We start from the raw sequence: 26,296 nt of genomic DNA, 5'->3' as shown, positions 1-26,296 counted from the left end.
ATGTATCTGTATAAATCTTAGGTTGGATGTTTGAAATTTTAAGTCCAAGGTCTTTGAGTTATCCTCCCTCCTTCCCCTCCCCCACCCTCTTTCTTTCCCCTTCCTTCATTCCTTCCCTTCTCCTAGTGTTTAGACAAAGAATTTTATAATCTGAAAAAGGAAAGTATGACTGTTGAGTTTATCTGATGTCCTTTGTGTCTCCTTGTTTGACTTCTGGTTAAAAAAAAAAGTCCTTTAGATATTTTAATGTTGAATTAATTAGTCTCCTTTGAAACAGTATCCAAAATTTGAAAATATCAGATATTTTCAGGACCAATGTTATATTTTAGCTGCTTTGAATAGAATGAGCCAGAGGTCAGCATATCATTCAGGTTCAGTCAGATCAGAGAGAACAAAAGATTCTCTGATCTCATCTAGGAAAGGAAGAAAAGGCATTTTTGCCCTCATGAAAATTGAATAGGCGGGTAGGGCAGGGGGTGGGGTGTGCCAGTTGACTCACCACAGTTCCCATCAGCTATTTGACTGTTTAGGCTTGTATTTAAAATTCTGTCTCCTGTTTTTAAAATTTTCCCTAATTATATCTCTTGCATGCTCTTTATCTTAATCTTGGTTTAGATCATTTTTTTCTGCCCACTTAATTTTCCAGCCTCCCACGAAGCTGACAAAATATAGAGATCAGGTTTCTATTCTTGAAGTCACTTTGTTGTATATCCAGCAGCAATCCTACGAACTTTTTCTGGGATTTTGGACTCTCAACATTGTGGTTTTAAAATTTAATTTCAGCTGTCATTGGTGTATGATGATAATTTCTAAATAGCTTTCTAACCCTCTGCACCTTGCATTCACATCATTTTCCTTACTCCCATAATTTTGGGTTGCAGAATTAATACAGAGTAAGAAAAACAAATCGGGAAAACATCATTATATAATAAAAACAGGATAATTTTGGAAATGCTGTTGATGTTTCATAAATAAATTATACCTCATTCTCTGTTGTTGGAATTAAAGTTTGCAGTGTGATCAATAGGCTTTGAGAAAGCTCCAGAGATTGTTGAACGTGAAAAAACTATATTCATTGCTTAACCTGGTTGATTATAAATTAGCATGATTGCTGGAGGTAAGGCTGCAATATAATACTACTTTCAAGATGCTACAGGTCCTTTATACCTATTATTTTCAAAGAACTGGAAATCCAGAGATTTTTGGTTTGTTTGTTTGTTTGTTTTTGAGACGGAGTCTCATTCTGTCATCCAGGCTGGAGTATAGTGGGGTGATCCCAGCTAACTGCAACCTCCGCTTCCTGGGTTCAAGCGATTCTGCTGTCTCAGTCTCCCGAGTAGCTGGGATTACAGGCTCGTACCACCATGCCCAGCTAGTTTTTCTGTTTTTAGTAGAGATGGGGTTTCACCATGTTGGCCACGCTGGTCTCCACCTCCTTTCTGACCTCAGGTGATCCGCCCTCCTCAGTCTCCCAAAGTGCTGGGATTACAGGCATGAGCCACCATGCCCGGCCTTATCCAGAGATTTTAACACGGATAGCCTTTGGTCATTTCCATTTGAAGAAATTTATCCTACAGAGATACTTGTGTGAGTGTATAAAATATAGATAGATAGGGCTGGGCGTGGTGACTCACACCTGTAATCCCAGCACTTTGGGAGGCTGACATCGGTGGATCACTTGAGGTCAGGAGTTCGAGACCAGCCTGGCCAACATGGTGAAACCTCGCCTCTACTAAAAATATAAAAATTAGCTGGGTGTGGCGGTGTGCCCCTGTAGTCCTAGCTACTCTGGAGGCTGAGGCAGGAGAATCACTTGAACCTGGGAGGCAGAGGTTACAGTGAGCCAAGATTGCACCATTGCGCTCCAGCCTGGGCAACAGAGCCAGACTCTTGTCTAAACAAAAACAAGAATTAATAATAAAATATAGATAGTTGTGTATGTATATATTTGAGGAAGAGAGGGGTGGTCACTGCAGTGGCTTATAAATTGCAATAAAAAATGCACAACCTAAATGTCCACAAATAAGGTACAACTTACCTAGCCTTTAAAAACAAAGAAGTGTATTAACATGGAGATATATCCATGTTTGTAGAGAGCTTTTTCAAATGACTTGTAACCGTCTGCTCTGTCTCCTCCTATCCTCCTGCCACCATCAAATTCTCAAGCCCATCTGAGACTCACTGTACATAAGAGAGCTGCTACTCTTGTGACTCTGCTGTGCATTTAAATAATGTGACAGAAAACAAGATAATGAACCAATGGGGCTGGAGCTTCTGGTCTCAACAAACCTTCCCAGTTCCAAGGCATCCTGAGTCCCAACATTGAGTTGAAACTTTCATCCCCTCACCTTTGAAGTCCAGAATCTCTGAATATCAAACCACAAAAACTAGATCCTGATGAAGTAGCAGAGATTAAGCCAAGATAACGAGGGAAGAATAAGAAAAAGGACAATTCCAAGAAACCTCAGACTGATTCTAGTACCCCCAAAAGGGGGTTACAAAAGGATGGGAGGTTTTGGCGGTTAAGAGAGGATTTAGCTCTAGCAAGGAAAGCTTCTGAAGGTAGAGGGTGCTTCTGAAGAAGATAGTCATCCCATTTTGTTTCTCTAATCTTGGATTTCCACTGCTCTCAACTTTTGCTGCTATCAGTAATCGTAGTTAACCTGAATTGTTTTATTGTTAGAAGGAACTTAGATGTAATCTAGCTGTATGTATTTTATGGACAAGAAGACTCAGAGCACATAGCTCTTTATTAGAGAGTGGGATAGAACCCTTTTCCCTAGGTAGGGTTCTGCTGGATCCTGTAATGTGGTTAAGTTGTAAAACTGGAGGTGTGGTAGGTGGAGATTTTATTTTACAGAAGGAAAAGGAGTTTGACTATTGTTTTCCTCCTTTCTAGAGGGTATTTGCTCTATCCAGGAACTTTTACGTAGTTGTACAAAGTGAATAACAAAGGGTAATTGTCCTCCATCTGCATACTCACTGGGCCATATTGTTGGTGTTCCTAGAACAATGACCTGTAGAGATGAGAGTATCTTGTGGGGTGGGATATGATGGAAAGAATGCTGGTCTCTTATGAAGCCAGAGAAACTGAGATTGTTGATGTTGTTGTTGCTGCAGTCTGACTGTCTTGGTGAAGGACATAGATCATGTGCCTGTGTTCCTCTTTGCTCCTCAGCATTAACATGGTATAGAGTCTGAGATTTTGGATAGGGACCTGGCTGTTTACAGAACTTAGAATGCAATGTGCACACAATCCATCCATTTATTTATTCAGCAGATGTTTAACTCCCCAGTATGTGTGTGACTCTGTTTTATGTGCTGTGGATATAGCACTTAAACAAAACCAACAAAAGTCCTGGCCATCTTGGCCTTTTACACCTTGGCAGAGAGAAACAAACTAAACAAATAAATAGCATGGATAGACTATGAGGTAGTGATACCTCTGGAAAGCAGGTTAGTGAATCCCAGGGTAACACTGGAGGGTTACAGTGTTAAATAGAGATAGGTCAGAGCAAGCCTCAGCAGGTGACATTTGAGCAACAACCTGAAGGAGATGAGAGAGGGAGCCACTGTTTCAGATTGGCGTAATGAAGGGCAGAGCCCTGGTCTGTGATGCAGGAGTGTGCCTGTTGTGTGTGTGAGGGCAGGGGAGTGGAGGGGGCTGTGAGGAAAGGCAGTGTGAGTGAAGTAAATGAGGATCAGTCATGGATGGTAAGATCTGAAAGACATGGAGTCCATGCAGCCCATTGCAAGGACTTTGGCTTTTAACTGATTGAACTGGGACCACTGAAGGACTTTGAGCAAAGGAGTGACACGATCTGACTTAGTTTTTTCGATTAATTCTTCCAAATTGGCTTTTCCAGAAGGTTGTACTAATTTATATTTCCATCAACAGAATACAGAGTTCTTTTGTACCCTCTCAACAACAGAGAATTATTAAACTTAATTTTTACCAGTTTGATAGGTGAAAAAATAATACTTTATTAATTTGCACCTGTTGGTTCTTTTTTTTTTTTTTTTTTTTTTTTTTTTTTTTTTTAAGACAAGGTCTTGCTCTGTCGCCCTGTGGCATGATCATACATTACTACAGCCTTGATATCCTAGACTCAAGCCATCCTCCAGCTTTAGCCTCCTGAATAGCTGGAACTTTGGGCACCTGCCACAAGGTCTCACTTTGTTGCCCAAGCTGGTCTCCAACTCCTGAGTCCAAGCTATCCTCCTGCCTTAGACCTTGCCTGGCTGCATTTAATTTTTTTTTTTTTTTTTTTTTTTTGAGATGGAGTCTCTCTCTCTCGCTCAGGCTGGGGTGCAACGGCACTGTCTCAGCTCACTGCAACCTCCGCCTCCCAGGTTCAGATGATTCTCCTGCCTCAGCCTCCCAAGTAGCTGGGACCGCAGGCGCACGCCACCACACCCGGCTAAGTTTTGTATTTTTAGTAGAGACAGGGTTTCACTATGTTGGCCAGGCTGGTCCTGAACTCCTGATCTTTTGATCCGCCCACCTTGGCCTCCTGAAGTGCGGGGATTACAGGCATGAGCCACCATGCCCAGCCTGTTTAATTTTGAAGTAGAGTTGACTTTACTTCTTTTGTGACCTACCTTCTTTTGTGTTCTTTGCCCTTGAGTATTTCATCTTTTTCTTATTTTCTAGAGCCTCTTTCTATTTTAATGAAATGGCAGTCATTTTCTCGTTGTGTTTTGATCTTGTTTATACTTTTTTGATTTTTTAAATTTTTTTTTTTTTTTTTTTTGAGACGGAGTCTCGCGCTGTCACCCACGCTGGAGTGCAGTGGCCGGATCTCAGCTCACTGCAAGCTCTGCCTCCCGGGTTCACGCCATTCTCCTGCCTCAGCCTCCCGAGTAGCTGGGACTACAAGCTCCGCCTCCCGGGTTCACGCCATTCTCCTGCCTCAGCCTCCCGAGTAGCCGCCACCTCGCCCGGCTAGTTTTTTGTATTTCTTAGTAGAGATGGGGTTTCACCGTGTTAACCAGGATGGTCTCGATCTCCCGACCTCGTGATCCGCCCGTCTCGGCCTCCCAAAGTGCTGGGATTACAGGCTTGAGCCACCGCGCCCGGCCTTAAATTTTTTTTTTAAGAGACATGTTGCCCAGGCCAGACTTGAACTTCTGGGCTCCTCCTGCCTCAGCCTCCCAAGTATGTGGAACTACAGGCACATGCTACCATGCCCAGCTTAAAGTTTGAATATGTTTTTTTTTTTCCCAAGACGGAGTCTCACTTTGTCACCCAGGCTGGAGTGCAGTGGCGCAATCTCGGCTCACTGCAACCTCTGCCTCCCGGATTCAAGCACTTCTTCTGCCTCAGCCTGCCGAGTAGCTGGGACTACAGGCGCACGCAACCACGCCCAGCTAATTTTTGTATTTTTAGTAGAGACGGGGTTTCACCGTATTGGCCAGGCTGGTCTTGAACTCCTGATCTCGTGATCCACCCACCTTGGCTTCCCAAAGTGCTGGGATTCCAGATGCCTGGCCAAAGTTTGAAATTTTTATGTAGTTACATTTCTCTTTCTTCCTTTTATGTCTTCTTTTTCTTCCATCTGAAATTTATTTTAATGTAGAATGATATGTAGGGATCAGATTTTCTTTTTCCAGTTGGCCAGTGGTTGTCTCAGCCCTACATTTAGGGACTTTATCCAGACTGATTTGAAATGCTACCTTGATCCCATTCCAGGGTCTCATTTGGGTGCAGCACCCATGTAATTTTTTTTTTTTTTTTTTGAGACAAGGCCTCACTGTCACTGAAGCTTTGAGTGCAATGGCATGATCACGGCTCACTGCAGCCTCAACCTCCTGGGGTCAAGTGATCCTCCCACCTCATGCTCCCGAGTAGCTGGGGCTACAGGCATGCACTACCCATGCCCAGCTAATTTTTGTATTTTTTGTAGAGATGGAGTTTTGGCATTTGCACAGATTGGTCTTGAACTCCTGAACTCAAGCGATCCACCCCACTTGGCCTCCCAAAGTGCTGGGATTATAGGTGTGAGGCACTGCGCCTGGCCATCATCAGCTTTTTTTTAAGGCAGGGAGAATAGGTAAATATTATAGAGCATCTTCAATTGCCTTTCTTTTGGTATCTTTAGGAAGGTCACTAGCCAGAGTTAGAGCATCTGAGTAATTAGGATTGCTGGAAGTGGGGTCAAGGGGGACAATAATAAGCTCCATATCACTATACTGGGTGTGATGAAGTAGAGATGAGAAGAGTAGGATAGATGTCTGCGACTCACAAAGCCTCAGTAAGTAATAGGTAAGCAATAAGCAATAAGGTAGATGTGTGAATGCCAGTGCCGTATACTGGGATGATAACATATTAGCCTATATGGAACAGGCCTCTTGAAAATAAATTTGCTAATTGTGTGACATATAGAAAAAATATATATGGTAAAGGGAGATTAGTGTGGGGTAGATTATTGGAGAGTGGAAGAATAGCCTCTTTATTGGTTATATTTCCGCTATATTTTTGTTCTTAAGCCTAGTTTAAAAAGAATTGTTACCTTAGTCTGAGATTTTAGTACATTAAAATGCTTGCTGATCCTGTCTGCCTTTTTGTGTGAAATATATAACTTATGAAATTCAAATATGTCTGTTCAATGGTGCTGTGCTTTTATTTACGATTGGGATTATTTTAGCTACTAAGCAAATCATTAGCTTTACTAGCCTGAAAGACTTTATTCATGACTAGTCTTGACTTGTACTGTGTATATTACTGTGTGTGTGTGGAAATGTATGGGTGTTATTAATACAAATGTGTGCTGTGACAATTTCATTTGGTAGGATTGGGACCAGAATCTAGGTCTTGTGTTTTTAGCTCAGTGGTCTTAGACTAAGCTACTTCGTTTTACTGTTCCATGGTGGAGACATAAAACTAGAGCATAATATTCTTTATACATACATGGGGAGCGTCCCCAGGGTTTGACTATAATTCCTCAGAGTTTCCCTTATAGGACTGGCTGGACAATGGCCCAGAACAAGCTATTCAACAAGATCCTCAAAGCCCTGCAGTCTGACCGGCTTGCCCGCTTGGCCAACGAAGGGGTAAGACACCAGAAATCCGCCCACAGTGGGCTCTTCGTAGTTCAGGCCTCACTGGCTGACTGACTTGTCCCCCTACTTGTTAACCAGGTAGTCCTCATGTTTTATCACTTCCACTTACATCCTTCAGGCTTGTAATGAGCCAGTGCTGCGCCGTGTTGCTGTGGACAAGTGTGCAAGGAGAGTGCGGCAGGCTCTGGCAAGTGTGAGCTGGGACACCAAGCTGATCCAGTGGCTGCACACCACCCTCGTGGAGACCTTGAGTCTGCCCATGCTGGCAGCCTACCTGGATGCTTTGCAGACGCTGAAGGGGAAGGTAAGGCTGTGATTGGTGTCTGCCCTGTCCTAGGGATAGCCAGCCTCTCCTGTGGGTTCAGGATGTGGGGTTGGGCAAGGTAATTATCTGGTCGGTCTGGGGTGCATGGCCAAAACTAATGGGTTTGGTATTAAAATTGAGAGACAGAGTATCATTTCACATTTGTGTCTGGTGTAAATGTTTTCAGCCCTCCTAGCTCCAGGATGAGGTACGGGGCCTGAAAACCAGAGTATATGTTTAGCCTTTCTAGCCTTGCAGCCTGTGGTTGAAGTCATGGCTGAATTGAATTATCATGAAGTTGATGAAGGGTTTACCAGGGAAGAGTTTGTTGAGAAAGGTGACAGAAGCAGACCCTTGGTGCTCAGAGCACTGGGAGATTGCAGAGCGGGAGTGTGCCGTGATGCCTTCAACTCTGCTCCCCAGGGCATGAGCCTTTAGTAGCAACATTTTTATAATTCAGTGCAAACATATCATTATAGTTCCCTGCTTTCTTAGTATTGCACAGAGTTAAACTGTTTTTCTTGGTGATTCCAGCGATTGCATCAGGCTGTCCTCAATGTGGTAGAATGTGGATGCTGGAGGCAGATTGCCCGGCTGATCTCAGCGTTGTCACTGATTAGCTGTGTAAGCTTGGACTAGTGTCTCATTTCTAAAATGTGGCTGATGATAATACCTATCTAGGAGTTTTGTGAAAATTAAATTAGTTAATTCAGGTAGCGTGCTTAATACAAAATTGGGCACATAGTAAGCAGTGAGCCACCGTAACTATTAACAGTTATTTAAGTAGTACCCTCATAGGTTCTTGAATTATTTGGGGTGTTTTTCTCCAATGGGTGTAGTAGCTCATGCCTGTTATCCTAGCACTTCAGGAGGCTGAGGCAGGAGGATCGCTTTAGCTCAGGAGTTTGAGACCAGCCTGAGCAGCATAGCAAGACCTTGTCTCTACTAAAAATAAAAAAATTAGCCAGGCATGGCGGCACGTCCCTGTAGTCCCAGCTACTTAGGAGGCTGGTGGGAGGAGGCTGTAGTGAGTTTGATCCCATCACTGCACTCCAGCCTGGGTGACAGAGGGAGACCCTGTCTCTAAGAAAAATAGAGAAGAGAAAGAACTGATTCAATCAAAGTCGTCTGAGGCCTTTTTTTTTCTTTGGAGACAGGGTCTTCCTGTCTCACTCAGGCTGGAGTGCAGTGGCACTATCATAGCTCGCTATAACTTCAAACTCCTGGGCTCAAGCAATCCGCCTGCCTCAGTCTCTCAAGTAGCTGGAACTAGAGGTGTGTGCCACCACAACACCCAGCTAAAATTTTCTTTTTTTTTGAGACAGAGTCTCGCTCTGTTGCCCAGGCTGGAATGCAGTGGCATGATCTTGGCTCACTGCAACTTCCGCCTCCTGGGTTCAAGCAATTCTGCCTCAGCCTCCTGAGTAGCTGGGACTACAGGCGTGTGTCACCCTGCCCTGCCAATTTTTTTGTATTTTTAGTAGAGACAAGGATTTCATCGTCTCTCAATCTCCTGACCTCGTGATCTGCCCACCTCAGCCTCCCAAAGTGCTGGGATTACAGGCGTGAGCCGCCACACCCTGCCACACCCAGCTAAATTTTTAATTTTTTATAGAGACGGTTTTGCTATAGGCACGTCTTGAATTCCTGGCCTCAAGCAATCCTCCCACCTTGTCCTCCCAAATTGCTGGGATACAGGCATGAGCCTGATTCAGTTTTTGACTTTTTTTTTTTTTTTTAATAGTTTTACTTTATGCTTCGCAGGAAGCTGGCTCATCTTGCTGCTGTAAGTTGCTTGACCAACATGTTCCCTCAGCCATCCCCAAAACTTGCAGACTCATTGTTTCTTATCTGTTTTTAAGTTAAAGGGTGCCAAGTTTGTTAGAAGACTGGTTTAGTGCTGAAATAAAACTCAGGACTAGATACATTAATAATATTCATGGTAGGAAATTTGACATTAGTTACTTATTTGGAGCCCTATGTGTGTCAGGTACTGGGGTGAGCAAAACAAAACTGGTCCCTTCTCTGGTGGAGTGTATTTTTTTTTTGTTTTTTGAGACGGAGTCTCGCTCTGTCGCCCAGGCTGGAGTGCAGTGGCCGGATCTCAGCTCACTGCAAGCTCCGCCTCCCGGGTTGACGCCATTCTCCTGCCTCAGCCTCCCGAGTAGCTGGGACTACAGGCGCCCGCCACCTCGCTCGGCTAGTTTTTTGTATTTTTTAGTAGAGACAGGGATTCACCGGGTTAGCCAGGATGGTCTCGATCTCCTGACCTCGTGATCCGCCCGTCTCGACCTCCCAAAGTGCTGGGATTACAGGCGTGAGCCACTGCACCTGGCCGTGGAGTATATTTTCTAGTGAAGAAAGAGACAAATGAAAAGGGAGTCCCAGACTTTCCCCCGTACTGCTCCCCTATAGTAGAAACCCTGGACCCGGGAGGTGAGTGGTGGGCAGGTAGAGTATGGGGCCCAGACAGTGGTGGCCTAGAAGTATTGTAGGCCTCTTCACATATGTTCTCCTCAGCATTATACCTATGGTAAAAGTGTAACATTGGTGAATACACTGTAGGAGATGAGTGTTGGTAGTGCCCAGGGTCTCAGTTCTCTGGTGACCCTGCCTCACTTACCATGGCTAGCATAATTTCCCTTTAAGGAGGAATTTGTACTGCTGCCCTATTTAAGTTACTGACTGGACATATCCTGTGTGAATGTCAGTTACTATGACCTTGGCAGACCACTGGGGGGACTCCACATCATGCATAGTTGGGTGCTTTCCTCCCATGCTGCTGGGCCATGGTGTGGGTTGGCTGGAATGGTAGAAGGCTCGCTGGTACAGCAGTGAGCAAGGGCCTCAGACTTGAGGCAACATCCTCTCTGGGCTGTGCTCTCCACAGTGGTTCCTCTGCCATAGGACTCTTATTTTCCCATGACTATATTTAGATTCACAATAAATACTTTGGTTGTTTCCCAAAGGATATAAATGATTATAAGATTGTTTTACTTGTAAAGTGCCTGCTGGATGTGAAAGCGCGGGTGGATGGAATCATGCTCTTCACCCAGCTACTTTCACCATTAGATCCGTTATGATAAAGAGAAGGCACAGACCTTAGCCTTTTAGTCAGCTGTTGAGAGTGAATGCAATGCTGGAAATACCAGGGAAGCTTGGTCTTCCCAGCTCCAAGTGGAAAATTCAGTTATTGTTTATCCCTTGTTGACAGGAAGCAAGTTTCAAGCCTCTTTGGTTTCATAGCTATACAGTACTGCTAGACAAAAGCTTAACCCAGGGTCAGATCCTTTGCCTCAAAGTGTTGAGTGGCTCACAGTTCTAGAGTGAGTTACAAAGAACGGGAAGATCCTTTGCGGTTTGGTCTTATCCTTCCTACTGGCTTTTTACATCCTCCTCCTTCCTTGCTTGAATCCTTGACTTTAGTGCATATGTGCCTGGAATAAGCTCTGCATGTTCTTGCCTCTTGCTGGTGTGTCTGATTGGAAGGCTTTTCTCTCATCTTGTGTTGGAATCCTTCCTGTTCCAAAGAGCCTTTCTCATTTCACATGCTGCATCTTAGATGAAAGTTGCCTCAACTTCTCCTTCTCTGTTGGGTGGTTTGAATCATAGCAGTTTGGGCTTCTGTTTCTTTCATGGCAGTTATCGGTCTTTCCCTGTTCCCATCCCCCACCGTTATTTGGGTGTTTGTCTTCATTACCTCTTGTAGAATAAATTCCTCTGTAGTACTAGCCTCGTGCCTTGTAAAAGCAGTTGCACGAATATTTGTTTCATAAGTTAAACTGAGAAAGTCTAATGGTTATAATTCTCTAATTTCTCATATAGAAATCCATTTAGTGTCTCTGTTTTTAAATTAAGAGCAACTTATCTTCTGCTATTTTTGGAGTTTTACAACTTGCATCAAAACCGTAGTACTTTTTATTCTCCAATTTTTCAAAACCTTTTTATTTTTCTGAAAACTGCCTCTAATATTTAAACATTTTTCCTTTCCCCTAGGTCATTTTGACCTTTTGTGGGTAGCATGGAATTCGCAGATATTTCTTCTCAGTGTAAGCATCAACATGTCTGAAACTTATATTTGCACATCTGTAATGTTACATTTCTGGTAGATGGTAAAAAACAGACATGAGATAAAGTACACTGTACATAGTATAGCAGGATATATATTTTTGTACATAATAACAGGTTTATTTAGTACACCACAGCTTGAAAGCAGTACTCTAGAAGAAAATGGAGATTAAACAAAATTATAAAATCAACGGACACTCATTGAAGAAATTTAGGGAACATAGAAATCTGTAAAGGAAAAAGTCACCCATAAACTCTATAGAGATCATTATTAACATTTTGGCTTCTTTTTTTTTTTTTTGAGACAGTCTCCCTCTGTTGCCCAGGCTGGAGTGCAGTGGCACGCTCTTGGCTCACTGCAACCTCTGCCTCCTGGGTTTAAGTGATTCTTCTGTCTCAGCCTCCTGAGCAGCTGGTACTACAGGTGTGCAGCATATTTTCTTATAGTCTTTTTTCTGAGTAGAGATAATTTTTTTCTTTTTTCTTTTTTTTTTTTTGAGATAGTGTCTCACTCTGCAGCCCAGGCCGGAGTGCAGTGTCATGACCTCAGCTCACCACAACCTCCACCTCCTGGGTTCAAGTGATTCTCATACCTCAGCTTCCCGAGTAGCTGGGATTACTGGTGTGCCACCACGCCTGGCTAATTTTTGTATTTTTAGTGGAGACAGGGTTTCACAATGTTGGCCAGGCTTATCTCGAACTTCTGACCTCAAGTGATCTGCCCACCTTGGCTCCTAAAAGTGCTGGGATTACAGGCATGAGCCACTGAGCCCAGCTTTGAGTAGAGATAATTTTTATATTTTCTATTTTACCTGTAACATTTTGGCAAAATTATTGCTATATGTTATTATGTATTCTTGTAAATATTTGAAAGCTAGGCTCAGTGGCTGACGCCTGTAATTCTAGCACTTTAGGAGGCTGAGGCGGGTGGATCATTTGAGGTCAGGAGTTCAAGACCAGCCTGACCAATAAGGTGAAACTCCATCTCTACTAGAAATACAAAAAATTAACTGGGTATGGTGGTGCACGCCTGTAATCTCAGCTACTTGGGAGGCTGAGAAACAAGAAATCGCTTAAACCCAGGAGACAGAGGTGGCAGTGAGCCAAGATCAGGCCACTGCACTCTAGCCTGGGTGACAGAGCGAGACTTTGTCTCAATAAATAAATAAATTCTTGTAAATATTTGAAAATAATTGTTAATATCCAATTAGGTAGATAGTTGACTAAACTACTCCCTTACGTATACATACATATATTAAATTGTTTTTACTTTATTATTGTTCATAGTTGATTTGTCTCTGTGCATAACTCTCCTTATCCTTTTGTGTGTGTTTTTGTTTCTGATATGTTTTCTTTGGAAAGGTTCTCAGAAGTAGAAACATTTGGAAAAGGGATGGGAGTACATTTAAGTCCCTTGCCACATATCCAGACTGCTTTCCAAAGGATTGTACCCATTCACTTTTCATGGTGGGAGCATACTTTTCGCCCGTTTATTTATATATACTGCTGCTCCTGAGGAGGTTTTTAGAGGCTTAGTTGAAGTCTGTCTGGCTTCTAGTGGGGCCCTGCTCTTCTGCTTGATTGCTGATGGTGGCAGGTCTCCTGATTTACACTGGAATCAGCTTTGCTCTTCCTTCTTTGTAGATCCCAACCTTGATTGACCGGATGCTTGTGTCATCCAACACGAAGACTGGGGCTGCAGGAGCTGAGGCCTTGTCTCTCCTACTGAAGAGGCCCTGGGACCCTGCTGTGGGCGTGCTTTCTCATAACAAACCAGTAAGTTGGATGGTTCAGGACTTAACAATGGCACATACAAATTTTAGACTCAAGCCTTAGAACCTTGGCAGGAGGATAAATGGCTTCTTTAACTATTTTTTGTTGTTATTATTATTATTATTATTATTATTTTTTTTTTTTTGAGACGGAGTCTCGCTCTGTCACCCAGGCTGGAGTGCAGTGGCCGGATCTCCGCTCACTGCAAGCTCCGCCTCCCGGGTTTACGCCATTCTCCTGCCTCAGCCTCCCAAGTAGCTGGGACTACAGGCGCCCGCCACCTCGCCTGGCTAGTTTTTTGTACTTCTTTTTAGTAGAGATGGGGTTTCACCGTGCTAGCCAGGATGGTCTCGATTTCCTGACCTCGTGATCCGCCCGTCTCGGCCTCCCAAAGTGCTGGGATTACAGGCGTGAGCCACCGCGCCCGGCCTGTTGTTATTATTTTTTGCGACAAAATCTTGCTCTATTGCCCAGGCTAGAGTGCAGTGGCATGATCTTGGCTTATTGCAACCTCTGCCTCCCAGGTTCAGGCAATTCTCCTGCATCAGCTTCCTGAGTAGCTGAGATTACAGGCATGCACCACCATGCCTGGCTAATTTTTGTGTTTTCAGTAATGACAGGATTTCACCACGTTGGCCAGGCTGGTCTCAAACTCCTAACCCCAGGTGATGCACCTGCCTCGGCCTCCCAGAGTGCTGGGATTGCAGGTGTGAGCCGGTGCGACTGACTGGCTTCTTTAACTATTACTAGTAATTTATTTTGTATAGTGCTTAACATATTTCACAAGCAAAGGAGCATTGGTTGGGATGAGAAAGGTATTGGGATACTTGGAATTTCGTGGAAGAAAACTTCTCACTCACTGGTTTTTGGGTGGGATCCTTCCTCTTTAGAGCAAACTCCCTGGCTCTCCACTGATTCTCATCGCCTCCTCTGGTCCCTCCAGCTCTGTGTTTCCCACTTCACGCCGCCACCGCTTCTGGCAGTCTCAGCTCTCCTGCTTAGGCAAGGTATGTGTGGGGGCAGGAGGAACTCCCTCCTGGTAGGGAATATAGTCTTGGAGAATTGAGGAGAAGAATATGTGGGAGGGAGGTCAAAATGGATAACTTGAATGTGGAGCCTCCTCTAACCCTTCTTTCATGTGGAATTCCAAGGTTGAAAGGGTTTGGGGTAGGTCAAACAGAATTGAAAGATTTGAAACTTACCTCTGCTGTTGTGGGGGCTACTTCTTTCCTTCAGGTCATCCCTGTAGCCACCCATCTGCTGAACAATGGCAGTGGGGTAGGAGTTCTACAGTGTCTTGAGCATATGATTGGGGCAGTGAGAAGCAAAGTGCTGGAGGTGAGAATGCCCCTGTTTCAGTGCACTGTGGCATACCCAGCATTCTGGGGTTGTTCTGCACCCATCTTTGGCCTCCTGTCTTACTGTCTTCTTTCTCTCCCATGAAGATTCACAGCCATTTCCCACACAAACCCATTATCTTGATTGGCTGGAACACAGGAGCTTTGGTGGCCTGTCATGTAAGTAATTTCTATCTTATTTGGAGGTTGTTCTGGGATGGAATACCACTAATGATAGCTACCATTGAGTCCTTTACTATGTTTCAGGCTCTGTGCTAGATACTTTACCTATGTAATTGCATTTTAAACTGTAGAGGACAAATTTTATTAAAACAATTTTTAATTTATTTAGGAAAACTTTAAGCAGAAACAAAAGCAGGTATAGTATAATAAACCCCCAGGATCCTCACCCAGGTTTACCAGTGATCAACTCTTGGCTGGGCTTGTTTTATCTCACCCTACTTACTTTCTTTCTCCCCCAGATTGTTTTGAAGAAAAATCCCAAATATCATAGCATTTACACACGCACACACACACACTGGCATATATCTGTGGAAAAAATAAAAGGATCCCTTTTTTTCTCTAAACATAAGTACCATACTGTTCTCCCACCTAAAAAACAACAATAATTGTAGCTGGCAAATATTAGTAGCTCTGGAATTTGATGCTGTGTTCATTTCAGTCCCTTTCCAAGACATCAAGGAATCTTTTCATATTTTACATACATTTGTATGTCTGTCAGTTTGTGTAAGTGTCCCTCAGGTGTCCAAAGCCTTAATTTTGCTTCATGCAGTCCAGTCAAGTGATAGCTATGAGAGGAGGAAGGTCCCCATAGTCCTGCTCCCAGGGTGGTGGGCCTTAGCAGTTGGTCCGAGAAATCTAGGCTGTCTGGTAACTATCCATTAAGTTCAATAGAGAGAATTTTTTTTCACTTAAGGGTGAGTGGCAACATTGTGTTCTCTTGACTATATTTACTATTTGTGGAGAAAAATGGAGCAGGAGGGCTCTAGTTGAGGGAGTTGACAGGGTAGGAATATTGAACCTTCTATTCTATGGTTCAGCCACCTGCTGGGGTCTTCTTGGGGCCCCAGTTCTCTAGGTAGTGGCTGCTTATGGAATGACATACCTTGTGTCTTGTGCTCTTACTGCTGCCGTTGTGGCAGAAGATGCACCCGGATATTAGGACAGGGGAGGAAGAGGTGAGACTCTCTGGTGGGTTTGGACCACTCCTGGATTCTGGGTCGGCTGAGGTGCCATGAACTCAATTGACCTTTAGACAAACTGTTCCGTTATTTACAGGTGTCAGTGATGGAGTATGTCACCGCAGTTGTCTGCCTTGGGTTTCCTCTGCTTACCGTGGATGGCCCCAGAGGGGTAAGAGTGTGATAAAGCTGAGTGCTGGGTCATTGGCAGCGGGAGTGTGAGTATACGTACCTTGTCCAAGCTGATGCTGAGGCCGACTGCAGTTGCACAGCTGATCCTCCTTAGTGGAGTTTCCGGGTCGGTGCTTTGTGAATATGAAGAAGCCGATTCTAAAACCTATACCTGTTTTAGGATGTAGATGATCCCCTCTTGGATATGAAGACCCCGGTCCTCTTTGTCATTGGTCAAAATTCCCTTCAATGTCACCCTGAAGCCATGGAGGACTTCCGGGAGAAGATCCGAGCTGAGAACAGCTTGGTGGTGGTTGGGGGAGCTGATGACAATCTCAGGTGGGTAGATTCTCCTAGAGCTGCAAGAGAGCTGTGTTACAGTGTTAGAGATACGCCTCTAAGCTGGCAGTGTAACTACAGACCAGTCTGGTTCAGTTAAAAGATAGCATTAGCCAGGCGTGGTGGCTCATGCCTGTAACCCCAGCACTTTGGGAGGCCAAGGTGGGTGGAAAGGAGATCGCGACCATCCTGGCTAACACGGTGAAACCCTGTCTCTACTAAAAATACAAAAAATTAGCCAGGCATGGTGGTGGGTGCCTGTAGTCCCAGCTTCTCGGGAGGCTGAGGCAGGAGAATGGCGTGAACCTGGGAGGAGGAGCTTGCAGTGAGCCAAGATTACACCACTGCGCTCCAGCCAGCCTGGGCACCAGTGCAAGACTCTGTCTCAAAAAAAAAAAAAAAAAAAGACAGCATTAAAAAAATCTTTTTTAATATTTGAAATTTCAGATTTATAAAAAGTTATAACACTAGTACAAAAAAATTCCCATATACCCTTCACCTGATTTCTAAATGTTAAACATCTTACATAGCCCAAATCAAGAAATTAACATCGACATGACACTATAATCTACAGACTCACGTTTCATCAGTTGTTTCCCTAATGTCATTTTTCTGGTCCAGCATCCAGCCCAGGATCACACTTGGATTTAGTTGCCATGTCTCCTCGATCTCCTTTAATTTGGTAGAGTTCCTCCATCTTTGTCTTTCACGACCTTGAGCTTTTTTGTTTGTTTGTTTGTTTTTTGTTTTTTGAGGTGGCGCCTGGCTCTGTCGCCTAGGCTGGAGTGCAGTGGTGCAATCTCAGCTCACTGCAACCTCTGCCTCCCGGGTTCTGGATAGAGTTGACCTATTAAGCTGTAGGTACAGGAATTCTGGAGCGGACTGTCCTGGGCACTGTGCTTGGTTTCTTTACATATGTTATTTTGTTTAATCCCCACAACTTCATGAATGAGATGTTATGATTCCCCATTTTGCAGACATAGGAACAGGTTTGGAGAGGTTGCATTATTTAAGGCTAACATGGCCCTCCTGGGGCTAGAAAATAGCCCAGAAAAGAAATACTTTCTTATTTTCTTTTTTTTTTTTTTTTTTTTTTTGAGACGGAGTCTCACGCTGTTGCCCAGGCTGGAGTGCAGTGGCGCGATCTCGGCTCACTGCAAGCTCCGCCTCCTGGGTTCACGCCATTCTCCTGCCTCAGCCTCCTGAGTAGCTAGGACTACAGGCGCCTGCCACCGCGCCCGGCTAATTTTTTGTATTTTTAGTAGAGACGGGGTTTCACTGTGGTCTCGATCTCCTGACCTTGTGATCCACCCGCCTCGGCCTCCCAAAGTGCTGGGATTACAGGCTTGAGCCACCGCGCCCGGCCTTACTTTCTTATTTTCATAGGACGCCATGGAATTAAGAAGTAAACATGTCATCCATTTTGTTTCTTAGAATAAGCAAAGCAAAGAAGAAATCAGAAGGGTTGACTCAGAGCATGGTGGACAGATGTATTCAGGTAAACAGTTGTTTTGTGTGCTTTTCTCAGCTAGGCTTGCCTTTCTGTAGCCTTGTAGGTTTGGTCTTATTAGTAGTGGCCTTTTTGGCTCTGAAGGCCTCCACTGGGGCCTCTGGTAGGTCTCAGTCATAAGCAAAGCAAAGAAAAATGAGAGTGGTGAATTAATGTAAGCAAAGCATCAGGAGGGAGAGTGTTGGAAAAGTGGTGGAGTGTGACCACCCCGGAGCTCCCCCTGACAGAGGCACTTGCTGGTCTTCTCGAACCACAGTTGCTCAGAAGCCTGGGATTTGCACCAGGCCTTGTTTGAGTGGGGAAGGACTGGCACATCCAGATGCCAGAGCTGAGGGAGAATTTCTTTTAGTTGGTAAGTATCTGAGAGGTTCCCATTCTCCAGATGAGGACTAAAAGGCCTTGGTTGGCTCCTCTCTACACTAGGATGAGATTGTGGACTTTCTGACTGGAGTGCTCACTCGTGCTGAGGGTCACATGGGCTCTGAACCTCGGGATCAGGATGCTGAGAAGAAGAAGAAGCCCCGCGATGTGGCCCGCAGAGACTTGGCCTTTGAAGTCCCTGAGCGGGGCAGTCGACCTGCCTCCCCAGCTGCCAAGCTGCCCGCCTCACCCTCAGGCTCAGAGGTAGTATGAGCAGGGTGGGAGCACTTTTGCTGGGGAATCAGCACCACAGAGTTGGTTCCTTAACTTCCTGGGGATGCCTCTGTCTTGTTAGTGCCATGGGCCTGTGAGTTCCTACAAGGGGAATTCCAGAGGGACGTGCTGACTCATGGTCAGATCCTAATAACATTGGCTCATCTCTTGGCCTTCTCACCTTACTCAGGATCTCTCCAGTGTGTCCAGCAGCCCCACCTCCAGTCCCAAGACCAAAGTGACTGCGGTGACCTCTGCCCAGAAGTCCAGTCAGATTGGAAGCTCTCAGCTGCTGAAGAGACATGTGCAGCGGACAGAAGCTGTGCTGACCCACAAACAAGCTCAAGGTATAGGCACCCGGCCGGGGGCTCCTCCTGGGGCTGTCTGCTGGTGTTCATGCCACGTGGCGGCTGCACAGTATTGATATCGACGGCTTTTTCCAGGCGGATGGGAGGCACCCTTTCTCACATTTCTGTGCAGGCAAAGTTCAAAATTAATTATTGAAATGAATGGCAAGGCCTCTGAGTGAGTGGGGCTTTGTGATCACTAGTTACAGCTTTGTCTTGCTGTTCTGGGGAAGCTAGGCTTTATGAACATGTATATTGGCCTAAACTTTTTTCTACCTTGCCAGCCACTCCTCCAGTCAGGGCTCTCTGATCATAAGTATTGGGTGATTGATTTTATTAATCAGATTCTAGGGCAACTCACCTGGCATCATGCCCTTTCTTTGTTTGACCCTTGAAGCGTTAAGATTCTCACACTGAGACTTTCAGTGAAGTTTGTCAGGGTTGTCTGCAGACAGGTTTCAGATGAGGCTGGGAAGTATTCATATAGTCGAAAGTAAGAGTTTGGTGAGCTGTAAGTGCTCTGAAAGGAGCTATAGAAAAGGGAGAGTTCACTGGGTGGGGAAAGAAGCAACGGTGCTCTGTCCCCCTTCTCCCACATTGATCCAGTTGGGTGGCCTTGATGTAAGGCTTCTTGGGCATTGGTGTTCAACGATGTGTCCAGGAGCATGTGTCACCTGAGCTTCTCAGGAATAGCGGTGCCTGGGAAGAGGCAGCAGCCAGAGCTGGCTGTCTGGCAGACAGACGTGGAGGGGATAGGAGGCTCATCTGTTTACTTTCCCTGTGTTTCTTTTAGTGGAGCCAAAGGATCAGAACCGAAACTCAGACCTCTTGTGAGTTTGCTTGTAAGAGTAGTACTAACAAGGAGTAGAAAAGTATGAGTGGGGGCCGGGCGTGGTGGCTCACGCCTGTAATCCCAGCACTTTGGGAGGCCGAGGTGGGCGGATCACAAGGTCAGGAGATCGAGACCATGGTGAAACCCCGTCTCTACTAAAAATAGAAAAAATTAGCCGGGCGCAGGGCCGGGCGCCTGTAGTCCCAGCTACTCGGGAGGCTGAGGCAGGAGAATGGCGTGAACCCGGGAGGCGGAGCTTGCAGTGAGCCGAGATTGCGCCACTGCACTCCAGCCTGGGCGACAGAGCGAGACTCCGTCTCAAAAAAAAAAGAAAAGAAAAGAAAAGTATGAGTGGATGGGAGGAGTTGAGAAATGAGGCCAGGCCCCGAGGGTCTGCGCGGATGCTGTGCCATGGATCTTCATGAGTGGTGGCTAGAGCCAAGTCCCTTGTGGACAGTGTGTCTTTACACTTCTGATGAAGACAGAGCTGGTGATGTGCTGTGCTTCTGGAAAGGGTGATTAGTTGAGAATCTAAGGACTTTGGAAGGCTGATTGGCAAGCTGGGTTTGAAATGGGGACCTAGGGTTTCATGGGGGAGAGTAGCAGCTTTAGAACCCTGGCTTAGCAGAGCTGATGGGCAAACAGGGAATACTAATAGCGAACATACATGGAGTCCTTCTTCATGGCACTCGCATTGCTGTAGTTTGTTGAGTTTTGGCATAGCCCCATGAGGCAGGTAGTACTAGTCAGTTTAGATGCTTCTACAGACCGACTCCATGGCAGAGTCAGGTTGCCATGCAGTAATTTCAGAAGGAGCCCCTATTGGCCATTTTCTACAACCTTTTTTCTTATTCCCTCTCTTTTTCTGCCTTCTCTGGCTGGCTGTGATTCTGTAATTCTTTCTGATTCATTCCAGCACAGTTTGCTGCTTTTCTGAAACAAAACATGCTGGTGAGGAAAGCTCTTCCTCCTGGCACCTCCTCCTGTCTCTTTGGTGAGTATTGCTCTTTCTTGCCTGCTCGTCCACTGCATTCTGCTCCTCAACCCCTTATTTACTTTCCATCTCTCCCTCTCTTCTGCCTCAGTTTGGTTTCCTCCTGTTCTTTTCTCTCTTTTTCTTTGTGTTCTTTTGTTTTGCTGACCCCTGTTGCTTACTCTGTAGTCTTTGCCCTTTTTTCATTCTTTTGTTTGCTTCTTAGGGTATTTTCTTTTTTGTCTCTTAGTGTGGTTCTTTCTTTCACTGTGGTCTTGGCTCTGCTGCTTTTTTGTATGCCTGTGGCACTGCCTGTGAGTCTCAGTTTCCTTGTGTGTTTTTCTCCCTGCCTCTTGTCCTGTGTTTATCTGGTGGCTACAAGCCCACCAGTCACATATCAGCATAGACCCTGAAACTCCTTTCCCCTCCACCCTCCTTCCTACTCTGATTTTAGCCAATGCATTTGTCCCCTAAGCAATCCTTCTAGCTGGTTATGTCCTGACTGTTACCTCACGCCAGGACCCCTCCTCCATCCTCATGTGACTGCTGCCTTCCTCCCCACCTCAGTCTTTGCTTCCCTATGCTACAAGAGAACTAGGGTAGACTTCTGGGTTTAAAGAGGAGGGAATCTTTGAGGAAGCTTGAAAGATAACCTAAGAGTCCAAAAAGCCTGGCTGTATACATGATGAGCCTGTTTGATTCAGTGGAAGTGGAAGCCCATGTGTGAACAGATGGCCTTTGTCTGTGCTAGTACACATGACCTGGGGACCAGGTTGTGACATGGGCCAGTGTTGCCCTGTTACTTCTGGGCAGGAGCTGTGAGGTTGCCTGGTTGAGGTACTCTCTCCTAGTAGCTACTCATAGCCAGCTTTCAGTCCTGGTGACAGTCCTCTTCACTGCCTCCATTTGGCAAGTGAATCCTCAACCCTGGGCTCTTAGGGTAGGGTGGGACTCTTGAGAGCCTTTTGGAAAACTCTGCTTTTTAGAGAGAACTGGATGACCTGCTCCTCCATGAGTTCTCATAGAATGTTTAATGTCCCCAACTGTGTGATGATGTGGGGAGGGCTTGACACAGGAAGATGATCATCACACTTTTTGAGTCTGGGAAGGACTGTTTACTTACTGTGTTGAGTCCTCTGTTGTTGTTGTTGTTGCTATTGACCTTGGCTAGGCAGGGTCGGGGTGTCTTCTGTCTTTTAATTCCTACCAACTCAGGCCCTTCCCTTCCAATTCCAGTGCAGGATGAGGGATGAGAAGGGAGCCATCCTCTAAGAAGGGCAAAGTGGGGTCCCCCACGGGCAGGGCCTGAGTGAAGTTGTCCTGAAGCATGGGCAGTCTCCTTTGAGGGGTAGCCCTGGACGTAGAGTGGTTCTTCTCTGCGTTTTACACATGGCTATGTTGGTGCTACTATTGACTGAGTGTCTGTTGGGCTTTTTTGGATTGTGGAGGATCTGAACTCAGCTCCATCTCTTAGTTCCCATTTCATCAGAACCACCGGAGGAAGGAGAGAAAGAGGATCTTAGGGTTCAGCTGAAGCGACACCATCCCTCGAGTCCCCTTCCTGGCAGTAAGACCTCCAAGCGACCAAAGATCAAGGTGTCCCTTATCTCCCAAGGGGACACAGCTGGAGGGCCTTGTGCTCCTTCCCAAGGAAGTGCTCCAGAAGGTGAGTTTCTCTTGCTACGACTGACCTCTCCTAGGTACACAGCATTGCCCTTTGGCGGCCACTCACCAGCATGTCAGCCTTTGCTTCATTTGGAGAGATGCCCGGAGCAAAGAAGGCATGAGGCTATACATGTGGTTAAAGTGGGCGTGAGCCCATCTGAATGAGGACCAAGCAGCAGGCAGAATACGAGAGGAAGCTGTGCCGTAGTTCAAAGCATCGTATATTTTGTTCTTTTTTTGTTTGCTTCAATTAAAGGTACAGAATATTTCAGGAAGTTTAGAAAATAGAAGGAAAAAACCCCAGCTCTCTCTACTCTAGCATAGTTCATCTTTTTTCATCTTCCGGTTCTTGTCCGTAATCTCTTGCATTTAGCCTAAACTGTGGAACCTGCAAATGTAGTGGCCAAATAGGACTGACCGGGGCCTTGGGGTTTTCTGTTTTGCAGCTGCAGGTGGGAAGCCCATCACCATGACACTGGGGCAGGCTTCAGCAGGGGCCAAGGAGCTCACAGGACTTCTTACCACAGCCAAGTGAGTGTTTGTTGGACCATCTGTGTCTTCTTTTTTCCCTTCCCTCTGCTTCGGGTTCATTTCGTGCTTTGGAAAATGATGGATTCTGGGTTCTGTCAGTTTGGGAAATGTGACTTCCTTCTGATAGGGATCTTTGTCTTGCTTTTGGGTCAACCCAGAGTTCATTTTTACTTCAGATTCCAAAGTGTCCCCTGCCTTTTGCTGTAAGTCCTGTAAGTAAGGACTTCTAGAAGACTAGAGGCCAGGTTCAGAAAGGGGAACAAAGAAGCTGAAGATTCTTGGTGTGCGTCTGCTGCTGAAAGCCTTGCTGGGCCCCACTCTGTACCCTGCCTGTGTTGCTAGGGCTTGCTGCCCTGTGACCTTTGGATAACAGAGCTCCTTCCTTTGTCTCCAGGTCCAGTTCTTCTGAAGGTGGAGTCTCAGCCAGCCCAGCCCCTTCAGTGGTCTCCAGCAGCACTGCACCCAGTGCCTTGCACACACTGCAGAGCCGCCTGGTGGCCACCTCTCCTGGCAGCTCCCTCCCAGGTATCTTGTGGCCCAGCATTCTCCCCTTCCAACACAGAATTTTTGGTCTGCTGCTGGTAGGTGGTCCTGGGAAAGCATCCCTGGAGCTGAATCCACAGCATGGGCCTCTGGGTCTTAGAGTGATCATAGAGGCTTTACGTGAAACTGGAATTAGCTTGGGCAGAGGGATTCCTTGGCCTTGAATAAATGCAGTGAGTAAATGTCCTGGTCTGCAGGTGATTAAATGTTCCAGTCTACAGGTGCTATATCCTCTACTGTAAGGAGAAATAGCCGATAGGACGTATATGTGTAGTCAGCCTTTCTTATCCACAGGAGATTGGTTCTAGGACCCTCACCGCTACCAAAATCCATGGATGCTCAAGTCCCTTATATGAAACTATGTCATACAGTTGGCATTCCATATCTACAGGTTTCTATCCATGTGGTCGTTTGAATCTGCGAATCTGCTGCGAAGCCCACAGATAATTGAGGGCTGACTATGGTTTTATTTTGCTGTTTTAAGCACATCTGACTGAATAAAACTGGAAATGGTGCTACACTGGGCATTAGCAAAATGAGACATTTTTCTGTCTGTGCTTGTATCTCATTTTGTCCTACCCACTAACGCTACTTTGAAAGACCTGTTGCCTGAGCCCAGCAGGGCCAAGGCATTGCAGAAACCCTTCTCCTGGCCAGGCACGGTGGCTCAAGCCTGTAATCCCAACACTTTGGAAGGCCGAGGTGGGTGGGTCACCTGAGGTCAGGAGTTTGAGACCAGCCTGGCCAATATGGTCAAACCCCATCTCTACTAAAAATACAAAAAATTAGCCGGGTGTGGTGGCAGGAATCTGTAAACCCAGCTACCTGGGAGGCTGAGGCAGGAGAATCGCTTGAACCCGGGAGGTGGAGGTTGCAGTGAGCGGAGATTGCGCCATTGCACTCCAGCCTGGGAAACGAGTGAAACTCCGCCTCAAAAAAAAAAAAAAAAAAAAAAAAAAAGAAACCCTTCTCCTTTAAGAGAACCTTTTTTTTTTTTTTTTTTTTTTTGAGATGGAGTCTCGCTCTGTCACCCAGGCTGGAGTGCAGTGGCTGGATCTTGGCTCACTGCAAGCTCCGCCTCCCGGGTTTACGCCATTCTCCTGCCTCAGCCTCCCGTGTAGCTGGGACTACAGGCGCCCGCTACCTCGCCCGGCTAGTTTTTTGTATTTTTTAGTAGAGACGGGGTTTCACTGTGTTAGCCAGGATGGTCTTGATCTCCTGACCTCGTGATCGCCCGTCTCGGCCTCCCAAAGTGCTGGGATTACAGGCTTGAGAAGAGAACCTTTTTTTTTTTTTTTTTTTTGAGACGGAGTCTCGCTCTGTCGCCCAGGCTGGAGTGCAGTGGCCGGATCTCAGCTCACTGCAAGCTCCGCCTCCCGGGTTCACGCCATTCTCCTGCCTCAGCCTCCCGAGTAGCTGGGACTACAGGCGCTGGCCACCTCGCCCGGCTAGTTTTTTGTATTTTTTAGTAGAGACGGAGTTTCACCGGGTTAGCCAGGATGGTCTCGATCTCCTGACCTCATGATCCGCCCGTCTCGGCCTCCCAAAGTGCTGGGATTACAGGCTTGAGCCACCGCGCCCGGCCAAGAAGAGAACCTTTTTTACTGCTTTGAGGCTACTTCCTTTCTGCTTTGATTGTGTGAGGCGAAGTGAAAGTTGGGTATTTAGAATTCTTTTGGCTTAAAAAGTTCTTCTTCTTCCCTGGAAAGAAAGGAATAAACTTGGATTTCTCAAAATGGCCCAAAATGTATGACTGATGGTTTGCAGCAGGTGCAGAGCAAATCCGGGGCAGTGTCTGGCACAGTACCTTTCCTGTGTGGCATCCACTGCGTGTGTGCCTGGCTGGGGAGACCTTCTTGCCTTCTTTCTGAGGACGGGGGTGTCCAAGGGCAAGCACCGTTGGTGTTTTAGTTGGTGGTGAGGGTGGATGGATGTGGCTGCTCTTGGGATAGTGCAAGTGATTGAGTCTCTACTGATTCCTGCTATGTCCTCTCTTAGGGGCCACATCAGCCAGCAGCCTCCTCCAAGGCCTCAGCTTCAGCTTGCAGGATATCAGCAGCAAGACCTCTGGCCTTCCAGCAAATCCCTCCCCAGGACCAGCCCCACAGGTGCACATCTGCCATCTGCTGGGCTGGGCAGGTGTAGGGAGGAGGCCTCCTCAGCTCAGTTGGTTTTGGCAGGGAAACTAGATCTGGAGTCAAGTGGGTCAAGGACAAACAGCCTTCTAGCTACACAGCAGGGAACTTCCAAAGGTTAAGGTCTATCATTTACTGTGTGACCTTGGGCAAGTTTCTTGACCACTCTGTTTTTGTTTCCTTGTTTATAAAATGAGGTAATAATAGTACCTCCCTCATAGAGTTGTTGTAAGAGTGAAATAATATATGCAGAATGCCTGGAAGAGTACCTTGCATGTAGTAGGCACTCAATACATGTTAGCCTTTAATAATATGCTGTGGGCCCTCCAAACTCGAACGTTGCTGTTGGGCGACAGCTTCTGATCACCTGGGCTTGTGTGTCCCACAGGCCACCAGTGTGAAGTTGCCCACCCCCATGCAGAGCCTGGGTGCCATCACCACGGGCACCAGCACCATTGTCCGTACCATTCCTGTGGCCACCACTCTCTCCTCCTTGGGTGCCACTCCTGGTGGGAAGCCCACAGCCATCCACCAGCTGCTGACCAATGGGGGCCTCGCTAAGTTGGCAAGCAGCCTCCCTGGCCTGGCTCAGATCTCTCACCAAGCATCAGGTGAGTCTCATGAGAGCTGTGGGGACTCCCAGGTCTGGGGTCTTCCCCCGAGGACCTTCCCATCTCATGTGGGCAAGGTGTGATGTTGAAACCAGTCCCACAGGGTCCTGGCATTGACCTTCGGATTCCGCTGTGTGGACCCATCCCAGAGAGGTTGAGCGAACACAGGCTGTTTCCTGTTGCCTTTCAGATTGACCGATAGTGCATAGATGACCCAGCTGGGGAGGAGGCCAAGGGACTGTGTTATGTGGGGGAGAAGC

General features: G+C 46.2%; 1 protein-coding gene across 50 annotated transcripts in view; it reads left to right on the top strand.

Moving 5' to 3' along the window:
- KANSL3 (KAT8 regulatory NSL complex subunit 3) overlaps positions 1 to 26,296 on the top strand; it is an 89,824-nt gene that overhangs the window by 13,032 nt on the left and 50,496 nt on the right. For 22 of the 50 annotated variants that reach the window (XR_010580295.2, XR_010580293.2, XR_012421869.1 and 19 more), the window contains 17 exons: positions 6,963 to 7,053; positions 7,181 to 7,366; positions 13,079 to 13,210; positions 14,098 to 14,214; positions 14,444 to 14,545; positions 14,653 to 14,724; positions 15,844 to 15,918; positions 16,099 to 16,256; positions 17,691 to 17,754; positions 18,190 to 18,390; positions 18,590 to 18,746; positions 20,495 to 20,572; positions 22,026 to 22,217; positions 22,663 to 22,747; positions 23,142 to 23,272; positions 25,289 to 25,398; positions 25,814 to 26,036. Coding sequence is in view for 23 of the 50 variants with exons in the window: in XM_015433217.4 (XP_015288703.1) it covers positions 6,963 to 7,053; positions 7,181 to 7,366; positions 13,079 to 13,210; positions 14,098 to 14,214; positions 14,444 to 14,545; positions 14,653 to 14,724; positions 15,844 to 15,918; positions 16,099 to 16,256; positions 17,691 to 17,754; positions 18,190 to 18,390; positions 18,590 to 18,746; positions 20,495 to 20,572; positions 22,026 to 22,217; positions 22,663 to 22,747; positions 23,142 to 23,272; positions 25,289 to 25,398; positions 25,814 to 26,036 (2,174 nt within the window). In the remaining 27 variants the exon portion in view is untranslated. Of the gene's footprint in view, positions 1 to 6,962; positions 7,054 to 7,180; positions 7,367 to 11,362; positions 11,416 to 13,078; positions 13,211 to 14,097; positions 14,215 to 14,443; positions 14,546 to 14,652; positions 14,725 to 15,843; positions 15,919 to 16,098; positions 16,257 to 17,690; positions 17,755 to 18,189; positions 18,391 to 18,589; positions 18,747 to 20,494; positions 20,573 to 22,025; positions 22,218 to 22,662; positions 22,748 to 23,141; positions 23,273 to 25,288; positions 25,399 to 25,813; positions 26,037 to 26,296 lie in introns of all 50 variants that reach the window. The other 28 variants (XR_012421875.1, XR_012421876.1, XR_012421884.1 and 25 more) reach the window with 10 other exon arrangements.

The sequence above is a fragment of the Macaca fascicularis genome, chromosome 13, assembly GCF_037993035.2.
Source record: "Macaca fascicularis isolate 582-1 chromosome 13, T2T-MFA8v1.1".
Taxonomy (NCBI): Eukaryota; Metazoa; Chordata; class Mammalia; order Primates; family Cercopithecidae; genus Macaca; species Macaca fascicularis.
Note: the sequence above shows the minus strand (reverse complement) of the source record. Positions and strands in the feature narration are given on the sequence as shown.